Below are 15,577 nucleotides of genomic sequence, written 5' to 3'. Positions count from 1 at the left end.
GTGGCAATTTCAGTCCACGCAGCCAAAGGACGGCTGGATGCCTAGGCTGTCGAAGTGCTCTTCACTCATTCATTTGTTCATTCCACAAAATCGTATTGTGACCCCACAGGGGCTGTTGTGGGTGCTGGAAGTACAGCAGAGAACAAAATAGTCAGGGTCCTTGTGGTCTAGAGGTTATATCTATTAGGGGAGACTGGCAGACAGTAAATAAGTAGGTGTTATTGAGAACAAAACAGTAGAGTGAGGAGATTAGGGAATGCTTTCTGTGAATTCTTACAGTACCCAAATGGCTTCCTATGTGTAGAAGGCTTTGTATTTCTAGAAGTCAGAGCAAGGATTGACTGAGAGAGTTTAGAAAACCTAGAGTTAGAAAAAAACCTAGTTGAGGCTCCTGGGCCTAGTGCAGGCAGCATGACTTGACTGGCAGGAATTGCAATCTTTGGGGGTTTATTTATTTGTTTTCTTTTTCTTTTTAAAGATTTGTCAAACACACCTTTCTTGGGGAAAAGGGTACTGTTCACACTTAACATTAGTGGAAGTAGCACAACATGGAGATTTCATTTCTACGAAATAGATTGTTCTCTCCTCAACTAGCACATCCATCTCTCAAGCTGGTTGGACTGTCATTACTGACTTGCCTTAAAGGACACACCTGGGTATCAAGCAGTACCTCCAAATAGGGCATCCAGGCCCATCCTCAAATGGATTGTTCTCCCAAGCAGGGATTTTCCTCCCCCAATATACCCCTTCCACAGTGGCCAATTTAGAATTGTTCAAGGACACCATTGTTTCCTCCACTGAGATAGAATCTAGGGATTTGAATCTGCAGGTGAAGTAAATGGCAGGTTCAACTTCCTGTGACGCAGTCAGCTTAGCATGGCCTTGGAATTGTATGACATCTCTTGCAGAATCTCCCCAGTTTCACTCTCTTTTCTTGCTACTTTACCCAACGTCTTTTGATTTGTCATCAATCAGACCCAAGCTGGCCCTTTCTTCCTGTCATCCTGTCTCCCTCTCCTCCTTTGTCCCTGTCCCTCTCCAATTTAGATCTTCCCTCCCAACTCCAGGTCCCAAGTTGGAATTGCTGTCTTCATTGCCCTCTGAACTCTCTGGGCTCTGCTCATTGTAATCCTGTGCTGGCTTTTCCTATGGTTTTGGATACTCAGCATCTTTCTTAGTGTTTTTTTTTTTTTTTTTTTTAAGATTTTTAATTTTTCCTTTTTCTCCCCAAAGCCCCCGGTACATAGTTGTATATTCTTAGTTGTGGGTCCTTCTAGTTGTGGCATGTGGGATGCCACCTCGGCATGGCCTGATGAGCGGTGCCATGTCTTCGCCCAGGATTCGAACCGACGAAACACTGGGCTGCCTGCAGCGGAGCATGCAAACTTAACCACTCTGCCACGGGGCCAGCCCCATCTTTCTTAGTTTTTATGAGTGCAGTCTGCTTCTCTGCCAGCTCCTTTTGGGTTCCCCCATGTCTCATCTTGCTTTTATTTCCAGGAGACTCAACTGTTCAGTCCTCTATTTTTGTGCATTCTTTCATTTAATACAGCAGTTCTGAGAACTTAATACACACTAGGTTCTAGACTAGAAGCTAAGGATGCACCAACCCAGTCCTTCCTCCAGGATCCTTGGTAGACGGGGGAGGACAGGCTGAAACTAAGCCAGAGGCCTAGACAGAGAAGTTTTCAGGCATCTGTGGGGACAAAGGAGGAGGATGACCCACTCTGGCTGGGGGAAGCTCTAGGTGTCTAGGCAGAGAAAGGAGGAGGGAAGTATTCTGGGCAGAAGGAACAGTATACATAAAGTTGAGGAGGCGTGTCTTTGGTGTGTCTTTGGAGCTTTGTGGAGTTTACTGATGAAGTGATGTCACTGATGAAGTAGGTGCAGAAAGAATAGTGGGAGATGAAGCTTGAAAGGTGGTTTGGGATCTGACTACTAAGAGGAAGGAAATTTAACGTTTATATTATTTCTTTAATCCTTACAACACTTTCCAGATTTTACTATCTCCACTTTGCATGTGAGGAACCTGAGGCTTGGAGAGGTTAGGTGACAAGTGGGAGGTAGCTGGTTAAGAGCAGTGGTTAAAAGCACGGGCTCTAGAGGCCAGCCCGGTGGTGCAGTGGTTAAGTTTGCACCTTCCGCTTCGGTGGCCGGGGGTTCTCCAGTTCAGATCCCGGGTGCAGACATGGCACTGCTTGGCAAGCCATGCTGTGGTAGGCATCCCATATATAAAGTAGAGGAAGATGGGCACGGATGTTAGCTCGGGGCCAGTCTTCCTCAGCAAAAAGAGGAGGACTGGCAGTAGTTAGCTCAGGGCTAATCTTCCTCAAAAAAAAAAAAAAAAAAAGGAGCACAGGCTCTAGAGTCCTGGGTTCCATTCCCAGCATCTCCACTTAGCTGGGGCACTGAGTGCTCTTTCTCTCCCTGGGTCTTGTTCCCCATTTGCTAAAAAGGGAGTGGTAGAGCCAGCCCTGATGGCCTAGCAGTTAAAGTTCAGCATGCTCCACTTCAGCAGCCCAGGTTTGGTTCCAGGGTGTAGAACCACACCACTCATCTGTCAGTAGCCATGCTGTGGCAGCAGCTCACATAGAAGAACCAGAAGAACTTATAAGTATACATAACTATGTACTGGGGCTTTGGGGGGAGGGGAGGAAGAAGAAAAAAGGAGGATGATTGGCAACAGATATTAGCTTAGGGCAAATCTCCCCCTGCAAAAAATAAATAAATTAAAAAAATAAAAATAAAAGGGAGTGATAATATCAGAGCCTACTTTGTGGGTGAGGGGACATTAGCAGGATTCAGTTAAATGTGCCTAGGCAACAAATGTTAGCTCTTAAATGACAGTCAAGATTCAAACCCCAGTCTGTCTGAATTCAAGGCCCTGTGGTTTGTGTTTACCCTGCTGCCTCCATTGATTGTGAAGGATCTTATGTGCAACGCTAAGGAGAATTTGGACTTGATCCCATAGATAATGGGGAGTGATTAGACTCATTTGTTTATTTGAAAGATCACTGTGTGGAAAGTGCCTGGGGATGAAGGGACCAGGACTAGGGGAAGGGAAAGGAGAGAAAGGGTGGAGCAGAGAGTGGGAGATGGAGTCATAGGACTTGCTGGCTGACTGGGTGGAGACGGTGTGAGTATCAGTCAAAACACAGTCCCTGCTTTAAATCTTTCCACAGCTTCTCTTAACTAGGGGATAAATCAAACTCCTCAGCCCAGCTTATAGAGCTCTTCTCTCTCTGGCTCTTGTTTATTGCTCTAGGTTCATCTCCCTCACTTGCTCAGCCTTCGTACGCCTTAAACAAGGCCACATTCAAGTCATGGAGGCAGGTGACTCAGTATACATCTTTACCTACCTGTCTTGTCCCTCTTGTACACAGTCACCATTTTCCTTTTTTTGCCCCACTTCTTGGCACAAATACTGCCAGGTTACTATCCCTCATCTTAACTCTATAATCCTGCCCACCCACTGATGCAGAATCTGCTCCAGCCTCTCAGTCACCTTCCTGGCACCTCATTTTTATTCCTCTTTGCTTGAGGCCAACCACTCCCTCATACAGAAACCTATTTCTCACTGATTTCCCTCCTCTAGACAGCTGACAGCTTGACATAGAAGCTAAAGTTGTGTGCAATCCCGAGCAGGACAAGAAAGCTTGGATCTTCTTCTAATACTGTGGAAAGAAATCCCAGGGTTCCTGGAGATCCTGAAACTTCATAACTGATGCTGGCTCTTATCTCAGTATATGTAAATTGTTGGCTTTCATGTCTTTTCTCAGCTTTCCCCCAAGCTGAGAGCTCCTTGAGTCCAGGCATGGTATCTGACTGTGGCCCTGGTGATACGCAAGTATTTCTCAAATGAATGAATGAGACTCTCTTCCAGTGTTTCACACATGCACTGTTCTCCCCCATTGTTCAGTGCCCCAGGAAAGCACTCCCCACAACCCGCCATTGTCCACTCCTTCCCCAAAGTCCACCAACTGCCCAAAGTGGGGGAAGTTTCTTCCGCTAGGGTCCCTCCTTTTGCAGACTGGAAGCAGTTATTTGGGTGCAGTTTATAGCCGTGATCACCAGAGGGCTCTTCCCTTGCTTGGGATTCCCTTGAGCAGCTTCACAAGAACTTCACCAGTGTTGCTGAGAATTAGAAACAGGTTCTTTATTAGTTTCATACTGAATCTGAGGTGCTCTGTTCATTATGAGGCTCTTAGAGAAAAAAGTAGGTCATATGGTCCCTTTACAGGACTACTTTTCCAGCTAGCTCCAAAAATGTCTTGGGAAAATACTCTTCTAAGGTAGGGACAGAAAAAAATGGGCTTGATGTTATGATAGTCTGCCTGCTGTGCAGGACTTTTGAGAGAGAATGACTCCCTGAGCAGACAGCATGAAGACACCCAGCCCATCCCCTGCCCTGGGCTTCAGCCCTGCCTAGCTGGAGTGCTCCATTCCAGCCTCAGCCCACCCCTAGTCACTTGCTCCTTCAAGCAGAGAAACTCTGGACTTGGAAGACTGCTTGGGGAAGTCACTAATCCTTTGATGGCAACTGCCTCATCAGCAAAATGGGAATGCAGACAATCACCACATCTATCTCACAGAGCTGCATCAGGGTAACTGAGTGAATGTATGTGAAAATGCTTTGGAAAGTGTGGTCCCCTGTGCCACCTCCATTTCCCTACTTAGACCACATTCCAGGATTAGGATGAGCACAAACAATAGGCAGATCACAATAACTATAACAGGTCTAAAAGGGTTTTTGAACTCTTGAGGGGAAAATGATAGAAAATCTCAAGTTTTTAATGACTAAATATAAATTAAGATTGTGTAAGATAGATTTATAATCATCAACACAAAATTATAATCCAAAGAATTTGTTTCAAAAATCAGAAGAGAAATAGTTGAGGCCGGCCTGGTGGTGTAGTGGTTAAGTTCACATGCTCTGCTTCGGTGGCCTGGAGTTTGCCAGTTCAGTTCCTGGGTACGGACCTATGCACCACTTATCAAGCCATGCTGTGGTGGCATCCCACATAGAAGAGCTAGAATGACCTATAATTAGGATATACAACTATGCACTGGGGCTTTGAGGAGAAAAAAAAAAAGAGGAAGTTGGCAACAGATGTTAGCTCAGGGCCAATCTTCCTCTCTCTCTCACACACACACACACACACACACACAAAGAAGAGAAATAGTCACTGAGATTTTGAATATCAGCATGTCGTCTTATAGACCTAAATTTTTACATTTTTGTGCTATCGTGCTAAACAAAATCACTTATTTATTTCAAAACACTTTACCAAAGAAAGTCACATACTATTTTATCCTAGAATTGGTAGATAGTTACTTGGTTTAGAATTTTCAAGGCAGTAATCTTCTTTATCTGACAGACTCTAGATAATCTGAAGGAAGGAAAACACCATCTACGTGTGCGGCCTGCAGACATACCTGTGGCCGAGAGAGCATCTTTGAACTACTGGCGAACGTGGAAATGTATCAGCAAACCCTCAGAATTTCCTATAAAAAGCCCAGCCTTCACAGGTATAATCACAGGCTGACCCTTCCTGAAGTTCACACCAGCTTCCCTTCTCCTCACCCAAACAGAAGTGGCTTCAATCCAGAGAGTACCCTGATTTCTGAACCAGTTCTGGATGATTTCTCTACCTCTCTGTCATCTCCTTTGATCTTGTACTCTGCCACATGCTCTCTCCATGGCCACTCACCCACTGGAACTAAACATGCTCCTCCACGTTCATTCCTCTGCATACTGGTTCACTTGCGCAAGGCTGGGCTGTATTCCACCCGATCCTAGTAGTCAGGGAACTCTACCATCCTTTCAAGTCACCTCTAACAAAGACAAAAGGAATGTCCCCAAATGATCACTGCCTGATGGATTCCTTGCAGCATAGATTGGTCTATCTGGAACACCAGAAGAGCCCTTCATGATTACAGATGAGTTTTGAGCTTCTGGGAGAGTAAAAAGGATCTATTTTATCTGTAGGTCACAATGGTTGTTTTGATCAATTAGAAAGAGCCAAATAGGTAACCAATATGAATTTAATGACTTTGGGTGCATAAGCCAAAATTTCACATGTCCCATTGCCCTTCACTGTAGAAAAAGATAGATTTACATGCCCTGCTCCCCACCACACTCCTGCCAAACCTTAGGGTTACAGCTGAAAAAGGAGAGAGAGAGAAGAAGGAGGCACCTGTGGGGACCATCTCCAGGGTGATCTCTTCAGCATCCTCTGGGGCCCCTGGGTCTGTGAGAGCCCTGCCAGCCTCTGAGAGTCCTGGCCTCTGGGAAGTGGTGACACCCCTCTGCTCTTTCTCCTCCAGGCCTACACGATAAGGCGCCTCTGGGGCTCATGGACACACCACTATTAGACACAGAAGAGGAAGTGCACTACTGCTTCCTGCCCTTAGACCTAGTGGCCAAGTATCCAAACCTGGTGACTGAAGACAACCTGCTGTGGCTGGCTGAAACTGTGGCCCTGATTGAGTGCGAGTGCAGCGAGTTCCGCTTCATTGGTGATTGTTCTATCCTGGGGTGACAGGGGTGGGGGATGTAGGTGTTGGGAGCAGGCTGATGGGGCCCATCCACCCCTCCCCAACCCACATCCCATGGAGGCCCAGCTTGGTGCTTGGGGCCTGAGGAGCTTTCAAGGGCAGAGGTGGCAGAGGCATGACAGAGCCTTCCTGGAGACAAGCAGATTCCCAGCATTAGATTCCCAACAGCCTCAGGGCTATTTTATTCTCTGTTTATTTGCGGATGGCCTGGGTGTACATGGGCACTGCAAACTATCTGCGGTGGTGTCAGGGGCCACAAGAGTTGGTGTGAAGGGCAAGGCCCTGAGCTCGGCTCCAAAGTCAGCTACTCTTCTTGCTCTGCCCTTATGTATCCAACTGGTCTCCAGGTCTCAGTTCCTCTCATCATAAAATGAAGAAATAGGGTTGTTTCAATGGATGGTCCCTACCTACCTGCTCTCACTTCCACTAAACTCAGAATAAAAGGGAAGGAGGGTGGGTGGTGAAAGGTTCCTCAGGATCATTGTAGAATCATCCGCTTGAGCTAGTGGCCTAAGGAGGAATGAGATCTTCACCCCTGGACAGAAGAGAGCCTCCCTCCCCGCAGTGCCCCAGGAGGAGCTCTGGTGGGGTATAAACTGAATGACCTCTTTGATTTCAAGATGCTGCTGCCACCTAAATGAATACAGCAGGAAACACCTAAGTTGTAGTAGGGGCCCAAATGCCTGGAACCCCAGCCATTCATATTCATAGTCACCTGGAAAGTTGTCTGTGATATGCTTCTGAATCTCCCAGTTGATTCACACAGGAAATTAGCGTTGGCTCATCTCTGTCTCCCACACTGCAATCCAGGCAGGGACAAACTTCAAGTGCCACCTGCCAGCCAAGGCTCAGCTGGGCCCTTCCTCTCTAAGCGGCAAGACAACTCCGCTTTTGGAATGACCCGCTCTTGGGTCAAGACCACAGGGTAAGCCTCAAGGCCAGTCTGCTCACCAGGAGGGCCTGGCTTGGGAGCCCCAGGCTAGGCCCCGGGAGGCCACACCCATGGACTCAGACTCAGAAAAACAAAGTAATGTGGGGTCTTTCACCTTGAAAACCACAGTCTCAAAGCTAATCTAACCAGGTATGTTTAGAAATTGTTTCAGAACAAGGAGAACCTATGACAACTTGCAGCACCAAAAAAACCACCAAAACCTGGACCTACGGTTAAATCAGAAATAACCTTGTTAACTCATTTTGTTTCCCTTTGCTTTTCAAGTGAATTTTCTCCGCTTACAGAAGATTTTACTACCAGATAATTTCTCCAACATAGATGTGTTAGAAGCAGAAGTGGAAATTCTGGAAATCCCTGAGCTCACTGAAGCTGTAAGGTTGTACCGGATGGACATGGGTATGTCACCAGGGGAACCTTGACCTCCCCTTGACATTCTGGGGCAGTCCCAGCTTTAGCTGGAAAAGCCAAGAACAAACCTCTCCCCTTCATGACCCACTTTGGGTTTTGGGTGGTGGTGACAGAAGTGAGTGTTTTGGCTGACTTAGAATCTGAGAAGAGGAATTTGAGCCTGAAACCCTGTGTGCCCGTGTGCCCTGTCTGCTCAGCTCAGCCTCCTCACTGAGCTGTTGGTAGCTCAGCCCAGACTGGGTGGGGGAACCAGGCCAGAATATCCTGGGCAAGGAGGTGGGGCCCCAGGGCAGGCTTTCCATGGGGCAGGGGAGGTCTGCCTCGCTTTTGGAAATACTGGGAGCTTGCAGCACCCACTCCCCACTCCCATCCTTCCTCCTCCTGGCACAACTGGAGGGCATGGGAAATTCTTAGGCAAATTCCCTACGAGTGATTCAGTTATCTTACCCACTCCCCAATTTCCTTGTTTCCCTAGTTTGAAACCCTTGGCTGCGTGCCTATTTCTGCCTGCTCCTGACACTTCCTGACCCCAGTCCAGTCCAGGCTTTCATGCTCCCAGCTGTACCTCACTCTAGTTTGCTCTTTTTTTTCTTAAGATTTTATTTTTCCTTTTTCTCTCCAAAGGCCCTCGGTACATAGTTGAGTATTTTTAGTTGTGGGTCCTTCTAGTTGTGGCATGTGGGATGCCACCTCAGCATGGCTTGATGAATGGTGCCATGTCCACGCCCAAGATTCGAACTGGCAAAACCCTGGACCGCTGAAGCGGAGTGTGTGAACCTAACTACTTGGCCACGGGGCCGGCCCCAACTCATTTTTTAAATTTGCCTTTCATCATCCCATTTCCCAAATCCTGCACATCTATGGAAACTATTGTGCATGTTTGAGGGTGCTAGCTACATCATTGTGGCCTCAGCTGGCATTCTGAGAATGTCTAGAACTGCCTTGCACATGTGAAGTTTGGCCTGTGCATCACTAGACATGCCATGGGAATAAGGCCTTTCCCTATCTCTAGGCCCAGCCTCCTCCCCAAGCAAATACCCTATTTGGGGGTAGTAGCATCCTGCAGTAGATTTTAGGAGCCTGTCTCAGGGTCTTACAATCCACTTAAGGGGATGTGAGTTCAAATCACTCCTGCAAGGGCTTCTGCTCCTCAGAGAACATCGGTCACTGAAAGAGGGGTAGAGTGGTGCCTGCTCCACAAGAGCTATGTGAAGATGGAAGGGAAGCATGTTTGAGATGGGCCCTGTAAGCCGTGCAGCCACCCCCAAACACAAAGTGTGGTTTTTGCCTTCTATAAAGCACCATAACTGAAGTAAACAGCTCTGGTAGCCTGAGAGATGGACAGAGCTGCCCTCAAATCACTGCTCTGCCTCTGCTTCTGCCTAGCTTTGCAGTTTGGGGCAAGGTACTTACCCTCTCAGGACACAGTTTCCTCATCTGTGGTACGAGGATAGCACAACCCCTCTTGTAGGGTTGCTCAGAAGATTGGAGATGATCCATGAAAATCACCCAGCAGCTGTGCATTGTGCCCACTACAGGAGAACAAAGTCCTGCCCACAAGCCAGCAACCCATATATCCAACCTGAAAGTAACACCACGTATTGTGTCTCTGGGGAAAATTCTGTCCAGGGGCTGTGAATCTGGGAAGCCTGTAATGTACATTGGGTTGTATGATGTAGTTGCTGATCTTTACCTGTGGACAGTGAAAGCAGAGCTTAGAACTAAGGGAGATTCCTGTGGAGGCTGGGCCCAGATGACTACTATACTGAAATTTCCGAAATTCAAATGTTAGTGATACAGTGAATTAATGCCCCCTCTGCCCCACCGCCCAAGACATAGTTGACCTCTAAACCTGACTGAGTATACAAAAAGTTATACTGATTTTGAGAAGATCCAGATTTGGGCTCTGCAGGGAAATAACCTCCTTCTGAGCCTCTTTACTACTAACAAGGCACCAGTAGGAAGCAAGACCCAAAGTTACACAGTTATGACCATGAGGAGTCTAGGAATCATCCCTTTCTCTCCGCCACAGGTGGCTGTTCCCGGACCTCCTGTCCTCCCCCGAGTCCTGGGAAGGTGGGCCGTGCTGCAGGCCTAGAGTCCATGAAGCCACTGTACATAATGGCCCTGGGTCTGCTCGTGAAGTACCCAGACTCCGCACTGGGTCAGCTCCGCATTGAGAGCACACTGGATGGAAGCCGACTGTACATCACAGGGAACGGGGTCCTCTTCCAGCATGTCAAGTAAGGCCTTCCTCAAAGAACATGGTCCCACTCAGGCTGGACTTTGCCTTTCTGTAGGAACCAACCTGGGGCCTTGCCCACGAACCAAAGGAAAACAGTGTCCTTGGAGGCAAACCCATCATTTTAGCCACTCCCACCACCACCAGGCTAGTGCCTCAGAGAGGGCAGGTGCCAAGGTGCAAGGGTTCCCAAGGTTCAAAGCCTTCAGATTGTTTCATATTTCTGTTATCTGCAATCCACTGCTCTGGTTCTAGCCCTGTGCTAGGTCTTAAGTGACCAGGCCAGGGTCACAACCCTTAGGATGCTGGGTATTACCCTCTCCATGCAGATCCTCCTACAAAGGTCCTCCCCCAACCCTTGGGAGGCTCAGTGGACACACAGAGAGGCCAGAGCCAGGGGTGCCCCTCAGAAGCAAGGCAAGGCAGGCTTCCCAGAGGAGGTGATACTTGGCTTTTGCCTTAAGGGACGAGCTCAGAATGTCCCCATTAGTGCAGGGGCATGGAATTCCAATCCTGTTTTATAGAAGGGTAAACTGAGGTTCAGAGTAGAGCAACTTTCTTAGGGTCACAAAATAATTGGTACTAAAACTAAAGGTAGAAGTGGATTTTCCTGAGCCCCTGGGGAGAGGGTCAGCTGTCCCCAAACGCTGTCTTACCCCAAAACACTTTGGATAGATGCCCTACCCAGAATGTCACAGAGGGCAAAGACAAGTGCCTTTGGAGGCAGGAGGTTGATGTTCAGACCCCCACCCTCTTTCCTGGGTACACAGGGTATCGGTAATCTCCCAAGATCATGGCACACTGCCACATAGTGACTGAGATGTCTTGGGCAGATACTTATGGGGGTGGGAAGGGTGTGGCTGGGCCCTGGCCTAGAACCTGAGACAGGACCTGGAGGCTTGTGATTAGTCAATTTAGAAGGCTTTCCTGAAAAAGGTCAAGTTCAGCTCCAAAAAGGATAAGCCTGTGTGTCCGAGCTTATCCTCCTACAAGATACCACCAGATTTCCAGTTAAATCAAGGAAATTATATCAGTGACAACAAGTTTGAGCTAGTGTTGGGCCAAGACATTCCAGACATGGAAAGTTGACAGCCTGGACTCCCTTGGGGTGCAGTGCTGAGGCTCTCTGTGACAGGCCTTTCTTCTGGGCAGGAATTGGCTGGGGACTTGCCGGCTGCCCCTGACTGAGACAATTTCTGAGGTGTACGAGCTCTGTGCCTTCCTGGACAAGAGGGACATCACCTATGAGCCAATGAAAGTGGCTCTGAAGACTCATCTGGAGCCGAAGACTCTGGCACCCATGGATGTGCTCAGTAAATCAGGAAGCTTCTGAGTTTTAATTCAGCATCAGGGGATGGTTTGGGGATCAGAGAGGAAAGATGAGGCTGGCCAGGGCCAGGAACAGTAGATGGAAGAGGAAAGGAAAGCCAGACCAAGATTTGTGGGTTTTGCCTAAAGGGAAACTTTCACCCCTTCCTCACCCCAGCCCATGAGTAGCCTCGAGCAGTTCAGACTGACCCAGTGTGGAACTGCACAGGTCCCCAGGGGCATGCCTGCTCTGGCTCTGGGAGCTGACATGCTGTGTTCATTGGGTCCTCTCAGCCATCTAGGGAGGAACAGTCCCTGGGTCCATTTAACAGATGAAGCAGAGGCTCAGGGAGGCAACCTGCTCAAATTACAGTTAGCTCATGGTCACGCCGGCATTTGAATCTGAGTCCAAAGTCAGTGTTGTTTTTATCAGCTGCCTATAACCTCATTAACAAAAAGTGTTTTAGGTCAAGTTTAAAGTGTATTACTATCATTCAGCTACATTTGACATTTATTGAGCACCTACCACATACCAGCACAGGAGTAAACACTAGGGGTACAGAAGAGAGCAAAACAGCCCAGTCCCTATCTTCATGGAGTTCACAATCTAATTATACACCTCTTACCTCTTGGTTATATAATCTACTTATATACCTTTGATTCACTACAAAGCTCATTAGAAACTGGTTCCCAAACATCAGAAAAAAGCCTAAGTCTAGTCGCCCACAAGAAAAGGGTCATGGATTCATCTTCCCAGAATGAAGCCCCACTCTCCAGACATGCCTAGAGGCTTGGTCTCTGTAGAAGTGACAATGATGAGAGCTGGCTCTATGACATATGCCAAACCATAAGCACAAACATACAGAGGGACTCCTAGCTCCAGTCTGAGTGGCCACATGAAAAGTTACACACCCAGCCAGAAACCAGAAGCAGTTGGTAATGGAGGTGGCAGGAACATCGGCCCAGCTTTCCTGAAAGAGGTGGGTCAAGGGAAGAGCAGCAGTGCCCTTGGGGTAGAGATTCCTGAGGGCTTACCCTCCCCACCCCCACTTACCAGCTGACCTTCAAAGCTGCCATTCCAAACCCACCTCACCACCCAGGAAACTGTATGGTAAGCCACAGGGAAGGCCTGAGTAACAGAAAAGGTTGGTGTCAGGGATTTCTGCTGCTTCTCAAAGGAGGCAACACAATACGACTGATGAATATATTGAGTCTTAACATGCAATACATTATTGACCAAAATGCCCTACCTAATTTCCCTTGTGGTCATGTGATATGTTCCTTTTCATTGGTTTCCTTAGATGAGGAGTGGACAGCAGAAATCACTGTGTATTCCCCTCAACAGATCATCAAAGTTTATGTTGGAAGCCACTGGTATGCAACCACCCTACAGACCCTGCTGAAGGTACTGCTGGCCCCGGGCTGCCCTCCTCTCCCTTTGGCTTCTGTGGCTGAGCTGCATTGGAACCTGTCCCCTGACCCTCAGACAGCCTCCAGCACCTGCTTAGAACAAGGACCTTTCCTCTGCTCCATGGCCCAAAGTGCTCTTATCATATGAGCAGCATGCTGGGAAGGCCCTCAGGAGTTTGGGTAGGGAAGAGGCCAGTCTGAGGGGCCTGGATCAAGCAAGAATAAGGGTGGTGTTCCAAATGACTAGAGAGGGTAGTCTACGGACCAGCAAAACTTGAAGCAGAGATGATGTGCTTCTCTCTGGAGATTCTGCTCTCCACTGTGGCTCCCTGTAGTTGACAAGAAAGGGAGATGGAGATCCTAAAGCCTCTGCTCTAGAACGGTCAGGAAAATGAAGTGAGAGAAGACTGACCTGCCTTTACTAAAGACCTAGCCCTTTAACTAACAGACTAACAGAGCCTGGTGTCCAACCCCTTGCAGTATCCAGAACTGCTGTCCAACCCTCAGAGAGTATACTGGATCACATATGGACAGACCCTGCTGATCCATGGGGATGGCCAAATGTTCCGACACATTCTCAACTTCCTGAGACTTGGAAAACTGTTTTTACCATCTGAATTTAAGTAAGTGAAGGAAGGAATTCATATGATGAAATCCCATCCCTCTGCAACAAAGGAAACTTGAGTTAGCAGCCTTCAGGGAGGAGGTTGTATTATTTCCAACATAACCTTTGAACTGCTATTCAAAGCAGCAGCTCTGGAGGCTTATGCCCCCACCTACACTCCCACCCCAGCTGCTCAGTCCGACATCTCTTTGTCATTTTCAGGGAATGGCCCCTCTTCTGCCAGGAGGTAGAAGAATACCACATCCCATCCCTCTCAGAAGCCCTTGCCCAATGTGAGGCATACAAGTAAGGAAACTTTGCTTTGGACATCACGTTCTGGAGTATGGACCTTTATATTCCTCTTGGGAGCCCTGTCCTATGTCCTGTCTCCCAGTAGAACCTGTTCTCCTTGGGGTTATGGGGTGGAGCAGGCCCAGGATTGGCCAATGACTTAAGCAAAACCCTTCTCCGCCACTGTCTAGAATTAACTCCCAGCCAAAGGGCAGACCTGACCAATGGTTGATGGGCTAGGGGAAGCTTCTGCTCACTAACCAACCCCTCTTGGCATCTGCAGGTCATGGACCCAGGAGAAAGAATCTGAAAATGAAGAAGCTTTTCCCATCAGGAGGCTGCATGTGGTGACAGAAGGGCCAGGGTCACTGGTGGAATTCAGTAGAGACACCAAAGAAGTAAGTCCCAACCTTCTTTGGTTTGGTGTAGTCCTCAAAGAGCACCACTACGGGGCTCAGGGGGAAGACCTCACTACTGAGGGACATGGCAAAATGAAAGAGCAGGGCCTACATGGGTTCCTAGCACAGTAACTCGTTTCTGAACCTCGAAGGAGACACAGGGAATTGTTGGCTGCTTGTGGCTTGGGATGCTGATAATATGTCCCTTTGGAGTGTGAGAGGCCCCTGGGCTGGCACCACCCCTACTCAGACTGAGCCAAGTTCAGTCTGACCCATGTAGGGGATGGGATTGTTCTGGGTAAGCAATTGAAGTCTTGGAGGCCCAGCTTATTATATCTTGGGGGAAAGCTTCAACGTGGAAGCATAAAATGCCCAGAGCTACTGTGCCCTTCCTCCTCAGACCACAGCTTGCATGCCTGTGGACTTCCAAGACTGCAATGACAGGACTCCATGGAACAAGGCCAAGGGGACCCTGGCCAGGTCCAGCCAGATGGAGGAGGCTGACCAGTACTCCCAGACCATCCAGGTGTCCCTGTGCCGAAGCGCCAAGAGGGCAGGCAATCCCAGCACATACTCACACTGTCCTGGCCTCTGTGCCAACCCCAGACACTGGGGGGCTCACCCTGAGAGTCCTCCCAAGAAGAAGTGTACCACAGTCAACCTCACACAGAAATCTGAAATCAAAGACCCTCCTGTCACCCCCATGCAAAAACTCATCTCCCTGGTGAGAGAATGGGACATGGTCAATTGCAAACAGTGGGAATTCCAGCCACTGCCAGCTCCACGGAGCAGCTCCTTGGAGGAAGCTGCCCTACAGCTCCCCTCAAGAAGTGAGGCTGCCTCCCAGCCTAGCACCTCAGCTTCCTGGAAAGGCCATTCCACAGCCTCAGAGAAGGACCTAGGTCCACAGGCAGGGGCTGGGGCTGGAGCCAAAGACAAGGGGCCAGAGCCAAGCTTTAAGCCATACTTCTCCATGAAAAGAGCTGTCACCCTGAAGGACTGGGGCAAGCAGAGGCCAAAGGAGAGAGGTGAGTCCTGTCCCATCCGTGACCTAAGTCTCATTTAGAACAGAGAAGGCAAACCTTGGCCAAGACCATAGAGTTAGTGACAATGGGGGACCAGAACCCTGCACGCACAGATGCAAGCTCTGTGCCAAGCAGCAGATACAAGAATGACTGACACACTGGCATGGCTTGAGGGACCAAGAGACCACAAGAGGCAAAATGATGAGTGCTATGGGAAGGGGGTGGCTGTGAAGTGACAGCAGCACAAAGGAGGCTAGGGGCTGGGGAGTCAGCAGAGGAAGGAAGGAGAAGCCTCAGCTACTTGTGGAAACACAGATCACTGGTCTAGCTGGAAGCCAGGCTTCCCTGGAGAAATGATGGGAGATAAGGCTGAAGACAAAG

The 15,577-nt window shown here is 48.6% G+C and overlaps 1 protein-coding gene across 3 annotated transcripts in view; it reads left to right on the top strand.

The window, feature by feature from the left end:
- Positions 1 to 15,577, top strand: part of KCTD19 (potassium channel tetramerization domain containing 19) — a 33,769-nt gene that overhangs the window by 15,039 nt on the left and 3,153 nt on the right. For all 3 annotated transcript variants that reach the window (XM_023638646.2, XM_070262986.1, XM_023638647.2), the window contains 10 exons: positions 5,379 to 5,529; positions 6,328 to 6,519; positions 7,775 to 7,906; positions 9,951 to 10,161; positions 11,313 to 11,473; positions 12,770 to 12,873; positions 13,359 to 13,501; positions 13,705 to 13,788; positions 14,057 to 14,171; positions 14,572 to 15,199. In XM_023638646.2, coding sequence (XP_023494414.1) covers positions 5,379 to 5,529; positions 6,328 to 6,519; positions 7,775 to 7,906; positions 9,951 to 10,161; positions 11,313 to 11,473; positions 12,770 to 12,873; positions 13,359 to 13,501; positions 13,705 to 13,788; positions 14,057 to 14,171; positions 14,572 to 15,199 — 1,921 coding nt within the window. The remainder of the gene's footprint in view (positions 1 to 5,378; positions 5,530 to 6,327; positions 6,520 to 7,774; positions 7,907 to 9,950; positions 10,162 to 11,312; positions 11,474 to 12,769; positions 12,874 to 13,358; positions 13,502 to 13,704; positions 13,789 to 14,056; positions 14,172 to 14,571; positions 15,200 to 15,577) is intronic.

This window comes from Equus caballus, chromosome 3 (assembly GCF_041296265.1).
Source record: "Equus caballus isolate H_3958 breed thoroughbred chromosome 3, TB-T2T, whole genome shotgun sequence".
NCBI classification, from domain to species: Eukaryota; Metazoa; Chordata; class Mammalia; order Perissodactyla; family Equidae; genus Equus; species Equus caballus.
This window is presented reverse-complemented; position numbering and strand designations above follow the sequence as displayed.